General features: G+C 48.0%; 1 protein-coding gene across 1 annotated transcript in view; it reads right to left on the reverse strand.

Annotated features, from left to right (window-relative positions):
- Window positions 1-11,783, reverse strand: part of NUP214 (nucleoporin 214kDa) — a 121,953-nt gene that overhangs the window by 47,478 nt on the left and 62,692 nt on the right. The window contains exons 23-24 of the mRNA XM_015424259.1: window positions 8,122-8,277; window positions 4,539-4,647 (exon numbers count right to left, since the gene is read on the reverse strand). Of these exons, the coding sequence (XP_015279745.1) occupies window positions 4,539-4,647; window positions 8,122-8,277 (265 nt within the window). The remainder of the gene's footprint in view (window positions 1-4,538; window positions 4,648-8,121; window positions 8,278-11,783) is intronic.

Below are 11,783 nucleotides of genomic sequence, written 5' to 3' on the forward strand. Positions count from 1 at the left end.
GAAGTGGGTGGGGCCGAGAGAGTTCTTGACAGAAACTGCTCTTTTTCAACGACAGCTCTTATCAGAACTATGGCTTGCCCAAGGCCATCCAGCCAAGTGAAAGTGGAAGAGTGAGGAATCAAACTTGGTTCTCTCAGATTAGAGTCCGCGCACTTAACCACTACACCAAACTGGCTCTCAGAGACATTTCATTGCTTATCTGCTGTTTCTTTTACGGTTCTTTTAAAGAGCTGCACTTTTTTTAAGTTTGAGAAGAAGAAGAGGAGATTGGATTTATACCCCGCCCTTCACTACCCAAAGGAGTCTCGGAGCGGCTTACAAACTCCTTTCCCTTCCCCTCCCCACAACAGATGCCCTGCGAGGTAGGTGGGGCTGAGAGAGCTCTTGACAGAAACGGCTCTTTTTCAAGAACAGCTCTTGTCAGAACTATGGCTTGCCCAAGGTCATCCAGCAGGTGCAAGTTCTCCCAGATTCTTCTCCCCGTGGATTTAACCACTACACCAAACTGGCTCTGACACTTGTTACCTTGTGTCTTGATTATCTTCAGGGCTGCGTTTTAGATTTATCATAAGCCGCCCCAAAGAGCTAACTGAGTTGACAGTTGTAGGGCAGTCAATAAATAAATCACCTGCTTCCAACGTCATTTCAAAGTTAATTTTGTTAACTTTGTTAGAATAACTAAGTTATTCTAACAAGTGTAAACGGGGAGGGGCTGTGGCTCGGGGTCAGAGCATCTGCTTGGCATGCAGAAGGTACCAGGTTCAATCTCTCCGGTATCTCCAGTTAAAAAGGACCAGGCAGTAGGTGATATGAAAGACCTCAGCCTGAGAGCTTGAGCAGCTGCCAGTCTGAGTAGACAATACTGACTTTGATGGACCAGGGATCTGATTCACTATAACGCAGTTTCATGTGGTCTTGCGTGATGGACCAAAGGTCAGATTCAGTATGCAGCCGCTTCATGTGGTCATGCGTGTTCAAGTATCGGACCAGTTGATGATTGAAGCATTTTAAAACTTTGTTCTGATAAAGTTAATGCTTCAAAAACACTTGACCGTCATTTGACAGTCCTTGACCACTGAAACAGCCAAACATAATTTGTAGCTGCAGAAAGACCTCTCGGTTTTTGAATGGTGAAGTCCTGTTAACAAACCCCTTTCAAGCTTGGAATCATTTTGAGGCATGGAAGAGGGCTGGCTACTAATGGCATCTTTGTCTTCCGTGACGCTGGCAGCCATCCTATCTTGGACTACTGAGAACCAAGAGTCACACCACCGATTGTTCTCCTGTCTCCCATAAAATTCAGAATCATCGTGTGAATATTCAAGGACTGGCGGTACCTCTGACCCATGCTCCCTCTAAGCTGTGGAGTCTTGTGAGTAAAAATTCTACTTTGTGAGCTACGGGCATTAAAGTTATGAGCGAGCAATTTGGCTCCTGCATAAATCACCTTGCTCTGGAGCCCTCCTTCCTGAGCTGAGACAAAACTGTGTGAGCCGGAGGCTAAAAAACTGTGAGCCCGCTCACACCAACTCAGCTTGGAGGGAACACTGCCTCTGACTACTGCAGGCGATTCTAAACCCTTGATTCAAAACTGCCAATTACAAAACCATGGAGAATGGCACTGCCCCCCATCCGATCCCGATGCAGCCGTGACAACCCTGCAGGGACGGGGGCATCCCTGTGCACCGACATTCCCCCAAAGCTGCGGCGATGGTCCTACTGCCCTGCCGCTGCTTTCGTCCTCCCATCTTAAGGAAGGAAAGGAAACGGGAACAAGGAGGTCCGCAGCCCAGAAAAATCTGAAAAGCTGCACAAGCCAGTGTGCCACCTTGTGCCTGGGACAAAGCCCAGAAAATTGACTGGAGGCAAACAGGGGGATTCTACTCCCAAAGCTATGCAGGTCCGGTGCTGAGCACTGCCTGGGAACGGAAATTCCCAAGCATCAGATGCCCTGGGCTCTTTGGAAAGAGATGATGGTGCTGACCTGAAGCAAAACACAACAAAAAGCATGCCGTTCCAGAGACGACGCAAGAAAAAGAGGTGGCTGGTTATTGCTCCTTCTACTCGGTTATCCCCATAAAACAGCAGCCCGCACTCCCCCCGGTCCCTAGGCCGTCGACCCCTGCCAAACACCTTGGTTTCCCCCAAAGAATGCACATGTTATCTTGCCTTTGATAACTATCCAAGGCAGAAGTCTCAAAGTCAGTGCAAGGGGAAGGGCCACCTGTTGTGACTGCAGCGTGGGAGGAAACGTCCTTGTGGAACTGGGGGGGAGGCCAAACGCTTGTGTTTTTTAAAAACAGGGCAGATAAAGGAGGCCTGGTGGAGCCAAAGCAGAATCCAAGAAAATGTCCACATGCCAGCCGGGTCGGGACCCTGATGAGCACAACGCCGGTTAGGGAGGGAGGGAGGCTGTTCGGGGAGAGCTAACTTACTGCGAGGGGTCGAGGACAGCATGTGCCCCTCATGCGCAGAGGCACAAGTGTCCTCTGGGGGATGCTGCCACAGGGGGCTGGGCCACCAGCAATGTTCCCTCTAAACTGCGGAGTCTTGTGAGCAAAAATTCTAATTCGTGAGCTACTGGCATTAAAATTGTGAGCGAATGTTTTGGCTACTGCATAAATTAGAATGCTCTGGAGCCATACTTCCTGAGCTAAGATAAAAATCTGTGAGCCGGAGGCTAAAAAACTGTGAGCTAGCTCACACTAACTCAGCTTAGAGGGAACACTGGCCACCAGGCACGATTCGGTCTGGCACATGCTTCACAGGGATCCCTAAAGGAGGGACGCGTCGACCATTTTCTCGGGGGCACCTGGGAAGCTGTGTGCACACGGCACTGCGCTATCCAGAATCAGACCACTGGTCCATCAAGACCAGGATTGTCTCCTCAGACCGGCGGCGGCTCTCCAGGGTGTCAGGCAGAGGTCCGTCACGCCACCTCCTGCCTGATCTTTTTTTTTACACGTTCACTGGAGACACCGGGGATTGAACCCGGGGCCCTTCTGCATGCCAAGCAGATGCCTCTTCCACTGAGCCGCGGCTCCTCCTGTTCCCTGTGCGTCCCCTGCTCCCTGCCTCCGGTGACCTCAGCACAGACTCAAGCCAGGGGCTGGGTGAATTCTGTCACTGTTATTTCTTCTTTTAACTATCTCTGTGTTTTATTAAGAGTAACAATCAAACAAAGCTAGGGAGCAATTTGGGGCCGTCTCTTGCTCAAGCTGAATCGTGACAAATTTTAAGAGTTTGAGAAATGTCCTTCTCTTGACAGTTCCTACCCTGCAGTGGGCAAAAGAACGAGAAGAGATTGGATTTATACCCCACCCTTCACTACCCAAAGGAGTCTCAGAGCGGCTTACAAACTCCTTTCCCTTCCCCTCCCCACAACAGACACCCTGTGAGGTAGGCGGGGCTGAGAGAGCTCTGACAGAAACGGCTCTTTTTCAAGGACAGCTCTTATCAGAACTACGGCTTGCCCAAGGTCATCCAGCCAGGTGCAAGTGGAGGAGTGGGGAATCATACCTGGTTCTCCCAGATTAGAGTCCGCGCACTTAACCACTACACCAAGGTGGTGTTGCATCATGTTTCTTTGCATGGTGCAAATTCACGGGTGGGACACACTGTTAAGGGGTGCTGTGGTGGCTCAAAGCTTGTGCTTCCAACTTATGGCGACTCTATGAATCAACGGCCTCCAAAACGTCCTGCCGTTGACAGCCTGGTTTAGGTCTTGCAAACTGGCTTCCTTCATCGAGTCAATCCATCCCTTGTTGGGTCTTCTTCTTTTCCTACGGCCTTCAGCTTTTCCTAGCGTTATTGACTTTTCCAGTGAGTCTTGCCTTCTCATGATGTGATCAAGGTACAACAGGCTCAGTTTAGTTATTTTAGCTTCTCAGGAGAATCTAGGCTTGATTTGATATAGGAGCTACCTGTTTGGTCTTTTGGGAGGTCCGTGCGATCACTGAAACTCTCCTCCAACAGCACGCTGGTAGCTTGAAAAGGCAATTAGATAAAAGGACAGGGGAAAGATCCACCAGAGGCTATTAGCCGTGATCACTGAATGGCACCTCCATGTTCAGAAGCAGTGTACCTCTGAATGCCTGTTGGAGGGGGGCGAGAACAGGGACATGCTTTGGCCTCTGTGTTTCCTGTGGACTTTTTCCTTGCTGTTATCCCTTTGCTCCTTTCAAAACACCCCAAATTCAGCTGCGTTTCCCCCCCCCTTCCTTCCTGTTTGCCGGTACTATAACACAGGGCTGAGGCCAGAGGCTTCAGTCCACAGGCTTGAGCCAAAGGCCTCTTTGCTCATCCCATCGGATGAGCCAGCTACTGAATCTCAGACGAACCCAAGGCACAGGTGATCGTTTTGTAAGTCACTTTGGGTCTTTCCAAAGAGAAAAGCGGGATATAAATATTTAAGTAAAAGAATGTTATCCCTGAAGCGACACCACTGCCCTCTACTGACAGCTGAGCCTTCCTGCAAGTACAGCTAAAACCAACGGGGGTCACTTAAGCTTTCACTCAGACTTTGTTCATTCACTCACCCTGTTACTGTTGCGACGGCAGGGGGGGAGGTGTTATTTTTCAGTTCTCGCACGTTCACCACCTGGGGGACATTCTTCAAGGTAGACTCCGTTAAGGAAGCGCTCACAGCTTTTAAGAGAAATAAACAGGAGGGTGCATTAATTCTTTTGGTGATGGCCCACTTCCCACGGTGCGCACAAGTCATCCAAACAAGCTCAGATTTACCACGCATTAAGGAACAGGACACGTCTATGGCCTGGCCCTCTTGGAAGTGGTCCACCTGCAAGAGGCCTGTGCCACCGCTCAGTGGCGCCCCCAGAAGAGTGATTTACCACATCGCAGTGGGAGAGCACTAACTGTATGCAGAAGGCCTGAGGTTCAATTCCCGGCATCTTCAGTCAAAAGTATCATAGGGAAGCAGTAACTAGGAAAGACCCAGGGCTATTTTTGGGCAGGAACGCACAGGAACGGAGTTCCGGCTGGCTCCTGAGTTGGCCACGCCCAGCAGGAACTCATTAGCATAACAGGCCACACCTAACAGCAGAAACTCATTGGGATTGGCTACATTAGGGGTGTGTGGCCTAACATGCAAAGGAGTTCCTGCTACAAAAAAAGCCCTGGGTTTGGACAACAAACAAGGTAAACAGAATAAGAAGCAAAAGGTGGGTGTGGCTGGATGACCACACTTCTGGTAACATGGGGGTGTGTGGCCTAATATGCCAATGAGCTGTGCCGTCAGGGGTGTGGCCTAATATGCTAATGAGTTTCTGCTGTTGGGTGTGGCCTATTATGCTAATGAGTTCCTGCTGGGCTTTTTCTACAAAAAATGCCCTGGAAAGACCCTTTGCTGCCTGAGACTCGGGTGCGCTGCTGCCGGTCAGAGCAGAGAAAACTAAGTTCAACAAAACCAATGATCTGACTTGATATAAGCCAAGTTCATATTGACTGCAGGTCACATGATCGAATGTTCCTCCATTTGGGGGGGGAAAGAGAATCCTAGCTCACAGAAAACTTGCATATGAGGAAGAAGAGCGCTAGCCTGCTCCCTGACAGACTAGCATTCTACAGGCAGGGGTTTTTTGCTCCTAGGAAAAAACGTTCCACCAATTCCATACAATACTTTGAATGGCACAGCCTCTACTGCACTCCTTACCTCAGTGAGAACTATGTGTGGCCAGGCACCTTTAGAAGAAAATGGAGAAAAGGGCCGTCCCACTGGAGAGTTAAGGCTTCTAAGTCTACTGAACACTGCAGCCTCAGACACCTGGTTGTTTATCCCTCAGGAGCTGCCTCCCCAAACCATCCAAAGCCTGTTTCCCCCTGGGCTCTAACACTTACCACCGCCAGTCTTCTCCCTCCCCTTCCCTTGCTGAGAAATGCTCAGCTGATCTGCACTCAAGCAATATCCAACATCTGTACTCTTAGAAGCAAGGAACACTTTCCCTATGAGGAAAGGTTAAAGCGCTTAGGGCTCTTTAGCTTGGAGAGACAACGACTGAGGGGTGACATGATCGAGGTTTATAAGATTATGCATGGGAAAGAGCAGGTAGAGAAAGAGGTACTTTTCTCCCTTTCTCACAATACAAGACCTCGTGGGCACTCCATGAAATTGCTGAGCGGTCGGGTTAGAACGGATAAAAGGAAGTACTTCTACACCCAAAGAGTGATTAACACTTGGAATTCACTGCCACAGGAAGTGGCGGCGGCTACAAGCATGGACGGCTTCAAAAGGGAATTAGATAAGCATATGGAGGAGAGGTCCATCAGTGGCTATTAGCCACAAGGTATAGATAGGGACTCTGGGGCAAGTGATGCTCTGTCTCCTTGGTGCCTGGGGGGGGGTCAACAGTGGGAGGGCTTCTAATGTCCTGGCCCCACTGGTGGACCTCCTGATGGCACCTGGGATGTCTGGCCTTTGGCCTGATCCAACATTGGCATCTCTTATGTTCTTATGTTAAAGTTTCCCCCCCTTAAATAAATAAGGAAGCCAGCGTGACAAAGTGTCAGGCTTGGACCATGGAGATCCATTTTCCTATCTCCGCTAAGCTGTGAAACTCACTGCATGAGTTTGGGCTGGTTACTATCGCTCAGTCTAATCTGCAGAGGTGGCTGTTCCATGGATAAAATGTGTTCTTGCATGTGTGTGTTTGTGTGTGTGAATTTCTGAAATCTCTCAATTTCTCAGAGAATGGGCTATGTAAGAAAGAAACATTTAGGAAGTGTTCGTGTTTATTCTACAACCAGACTCCAGTGTTTTTCAAGGTTCTGTTCAACCACAGTTCCGCAGGGCCACGAAAACTGAGCTCTTTTGCCAGGCTTTTAGGTAGGAGCCGTGTTACCATTTAGGCCCGGTGCCAATCTATCTCCAGCCTGAGCCCGTTGACAATGGATGGACCGATAAATGCACTTTATTGTGATGATACCGCCATTGTTTTTTCCACTGTTTTTAATAACTGGTGTATTTTATATTAATATTTGTATTGTTGTTGACCTATTGGTTCTTCCGTAAACCGCCCTGAGCCTGCCTTGGTGGGGTAAAAATCAAATCAATCAATAAAGAACCACAGCCTGGTGGTTCCAACAGGCAAACCACAGTGCAGAGCTGTCTGTTGACTGCTGCATTCCACCTGTGCGGCACTCCCGCTTCCGATGGGGCAGGGGCCTCTGGGGCCACAGCGATGGTCACAGCCAACAGTTTGTCAATTCAAACTTCAAGACAAACCACAGCTAGTGCAACCATTGGTTTTCAAATCCATTTGAAACTATACTTTAAATCATGGTTTAAGGGAGGGGCTGTGGCTCAGTGGAAGAGCCTCTTGCTTTGCATGCAGAAGGTCCCAGAAGGTCCTTGGCACCTTCGGTTAAAAGGACCAGGCAGTAGGTGATGCAAAAGACCTCTGCCTGAGACCCTGGACAGCTGCTGCCAGTCTGCGTAGATAAATACTGATCTTGATGGATGGGTGTTCTGATGGAGTATGAGGCAGCTTTGTGTGTCCATGCATTGCTGTTTCACCAATGAACGACAGATCAGACACAATATCAAGACGCAGTTAAATTTCCTTTACTAATGTTTGGTGGAATATCCACAGAATTTTGCTTGGAGGGGGGGAGGAGGATTTTAGGGTCGAGTGTACGAAGGCTGAGAAACTCGGATAGGCAAAGTGATCTTACGGCTGCAGTGAGGCATAAGAAGCAAAAATATAAATGGCAGCAACAGCATCGATCTGCCTCTGGCCCTCGTCAGGCTACCGGCTTCTAGAGGACGATTCAAAGAGCTAAGCAACGGGCTGCAGATCCCATTAGGCAAGAGGCGATTGCACACATACGGGTCCGGCTCAGCGGCAGCCGCAATGTTCCCTCTAAGCTGTGGAGTCTTGTGAGCAAAAATTCTACTTTGTGAGTAATTGGCATTAAAGTTGTGAGTGAGTGATTTGGCCACTGCATGAATTAGTTTGCTCTGGAGCCCCATCCTTCCTGAGCTAGGACAAAAATCTGTGAGCTGGAGGCTAAAAAACTGTGAGCCAGCTCACACTAACTCAGCTTAGGGGGAACACTGGCGGCAGGCCAAGGGCCCCGGATCAGACAGTCAAAACACAACTTTACCTGGATTCTGGTTCGCCATCTGTCTCCGCATAGCCGCTTCTGCCGCTGCCTGAGGGGCAGGGATGGTGGCGGAGGGAGCGGGGGCGCCGTGCTTCACAGTCTTCGTGGCCAGCATGGTGCTGTCTGCCCCTTGGGGTGCGATTTTGGGGGTGGATGCTACAAAGGAAATGAGACGCCACATTCAGTTTGCTGCGAATGATGGAAGCCTGAAGTCGCTGTTGAAAGCTCCTGTCGACATGGATAAAGGTGGTGCTGGAGTTGCCCCATTGTTGTGCAGGTGAGGATCATTGCCTCAAAGAAGGCCTCCTCCTAGACTGGCCCAGCACACCTGTTAGGAGCCTCCTCCCAAGTCCTATTTTCTCCCACACGGGAGAAGCAGGTGATAATTGGAGAAAGGGCCTTCTTAGTGGTGGTGTCTCGCCTTTGGAATGCCCTCCCTCTTGAGGCTCACTTGGTGCCTATACTGCTGTCATTTAGGTGCCAAGTTAAAAAAATTCTTTTTTCTTTACCTAGGCTCTTAATTGACGTTTTACTGCACTTTTTTGTTTGTTTGTTTCCTGGCCTTGATCATGCCCAAGTGCTTTTTAATTACTTGTACATCTTTTACCCTATTTCTTTTCCATTTTGCAATTATTCTGCCACTGGCTCTCTTGCTGATCGGGCTGTTGTTTTTGTATTGTTTTATTTTCATGCCAAACTTTTTTTCTTGGCCTCCTCAAGCAGGTCCCTAGAGAGGCAGCATCTACATTTTCTAAATACAATGAAAAATATTTGGGTCACGGATGCCTGGTACTAGATTCTTAGTTTTCTATTGCTGCAAGAATGTTAGTTGCAGAGACTTAGGTAAAGGTTTCCCTTGTTTGAAAGCCAGTCAAATCTGACTCTAGGGGGTGGTGCTCATCTCCGTTTCCTAGCCAAAGAGCCAGCGCTGTCCGAAGACTTCTCCGTGGTCATGTGGCCGGCATGACTAAATGCAGAGGCACACAGAATGCTGTTATCTTCCCACTGAAGCAGTACCTATTTATCTACTTGCAATTTCTTGCTTTCTTTTTAAAAAATTTTTTATTTATTAGATACAATACATGCAAATCCACATTTCAAATACAGTTCGAGTCTATTAATAGATGCAATTTCTTGCTTTCGAACTGCTAGGTTGGCAGGAGCTGGGGCCAGAGACAGGAGCTCACTCCGTTACGCGGCACTCGGGTCTCGAACTACAGAGAGTTAGGAGACTGCAAAACATTTGACTAAGATCTTGGCTAAATGGGAGATAGCAAGATTATAAAAACTGACTTGAATTAGATAGGATAAGGACGGACAAACTAGTCTGGTGTATTTTTCCAAATGCTGGAAATTTTTTAATGATTTCTGGAGGGAAAAGTCGTATCTGTCTATTGATCTATATCCCTGTGTCACATTTTTAGTTTATAATCATAAAGGTATTTGGAACATGATATAGCTGAGGACCTTGTAGGAACTCAGTAAGCACTTTTTACTATTAGGTGATCTCTCTCTCTCTCTAAATAAAAACATAAAAATATATTATTTGGGTGTAACTGGATTCACAGCACAGAAGCTTGACTGAACAAGAAACTGATTAATCAAATCTAATACTGACATGTTCTCCAATAAACTATAACAACCAATGCATACGCCACAACAATCCACAATAATTCAATCTGTACCCACCCCACCCTACGTATGAAGACAAACTACAAAAGGTTAACTCCTTAAATCATATACAGGCTGGCATCCAGAGAGCCACTTGAGATGCTCTCAAGGTCCTGTACATACCTAGCTGAGTCTTTGACTGCCCCCACCATTTAATCTTTCAGCCCCCTCCAGGGTATACTACAACTTGCCCTTGATATTCTCTGCGGCAGTGTTCCCTCTAAGCTGAGTTAGTGTGAGCTAGCTCACAGTTTTTTAGCCTCCAGCTCACCCATTTCTGTCTCAGCTCAGGAGGGAGGGATCCAGAGCAGACTAATTGATGCAGTAGCCAAATCCCCCACTCACCCCTTTAATGCCAGTAGCTCAAAAAGTAGAAGTTTTGCTCACAAGACTCCACAGCTTAGAGGGAACATTGCTCTGCGGTATCAAAAATACTGCTGTTGTTTGAGACCCCCAAGCCCAAACCACCCCCACTGTACAGTTCTCCATATCCCAGCTTAATCCTCGGGGCCTTGTGTACTTCCCTGTTATTAAAATCACACACTACCAGACAGAAAATTCGGTCCCCGGAGAACACTTACAGCGATGACTCAAATATACAACAAAAGGGACCCAGCGCCGCAACACATCATTACGATTCCCATTTCCAAAATTGCATTCATCCTGTTTGTTTATCTGTTTCAGCAACGGAAAATGCTTTCCCTCAACCATTTCGCAGCGTGAAATGATCCGTTCGATTGCCACTGCTTTGCGGCAACGGCCAATAACAGATTTCCAATAAAGGCCTGATGGCTATAGACATCAGCGTTCCTTACGAAACTCAACAATATTACTAAAAGCAGCCTGCCTGAATACCATCCTAGGCACCACCAAGCTAACATTTGAATTTCCCCCCCCTCAACATCTTCATTCAAAGGACACTCCCACCATGTATGCATGGAAAAATAGCATAATTTGCACCCAACAGTTAAGAAACCTGTAGATTCTATGCTGTGTATTGCTTCCACTTATAAGGGTTGTTATTTGTTCTCCACCCCACTTATCTTCATGGCTATATGTCACCACTTGCTATCAAGAGACACACGCTCCCCAGCTCCATAACCAATGCTCCCTTTAAGCTGTGGAATCTTGTGAGCAAAAATCCTACTTTGTGAGCTACTGGCATTAAAGTTGTGAGCGAGCGATTTGGCCGCTGCATTAAATTTGTCTGCTCTGGAGCCATCCTTCCTGAGCTAAGACAAAAATCTGTGAGCTGGAGGCTAAAAAACTGTGAGCCAGCTCACACTAACTCATCTTAGAGGGAACACTGTCCATAACTCAGAAATGCAAACTCAACAGCCGATCAAATAACAAGATTCAGAGGCAAGCGGCCTGAGCGTGTTACGCAAAAATGGGCCAGGCACTTGAGTGTCACATGGCTTCTCTTTTTGGATTTTGCTTTGGATCGACATGACTACCCGCCAGTGTTCCCTCTAAGCTTAGTGTGAGCTGGCTCACAGTTTTTTAGCCTCCAGCTCACACATTTTTGTCTTAGCTCAGGAAGGAGGGATCCAGAGCAGACTAATTTATGCAGTAGCTGAATCACTCGCTCACAACTTTAATGCCAGTAGCTCACAGAGTAGAGTTTTTGCTCACAAGACTCCACAGCTTAGAGGGAACATTGCTACCCGCACAACTGCTGCACAGCTGAAAATACGATGGTCAGCGACCATTCTTCAAGGAAAGGGAGATATCTGGGAAGTGATGCAATTGGCTTTACCTAGTGCATAATCTGAAATTAATCTCCAGTTTTGTTAATAACCATCCCTATCATCTTTCTGTTCTGGGCTTTTTAAGGGACCTTTGTGTTCCATTTTGTGCTTAGAACAACACAAGGGGGCGGGACCCGCAATACTCGCGGGGGGGAGGGACCTCCACACAGGAGGCAGAGGAGGAAGCAGGAGGAGGAGGTAAGTTCCCCCCCATCCCGCCGGTTCTTCCCCCGTCGCCTC

The sequence above is a fragment of the Gekko japonicus genome, unplaced genomic scaffold, assembly GCF_001447785.1.
Source record: "Gekko japonicus isolate JY-2015 unplaced genomic scaffold, Gekko_japonicus_V1.1 scaffold2121, whole genome shotgun sequence".
Lineage (NCBI taxonomy): Eukaryota > Metazoa > Chordata > Lepidosauria > Squamata > Gekkonidae > Gekko > Gekko japonicus.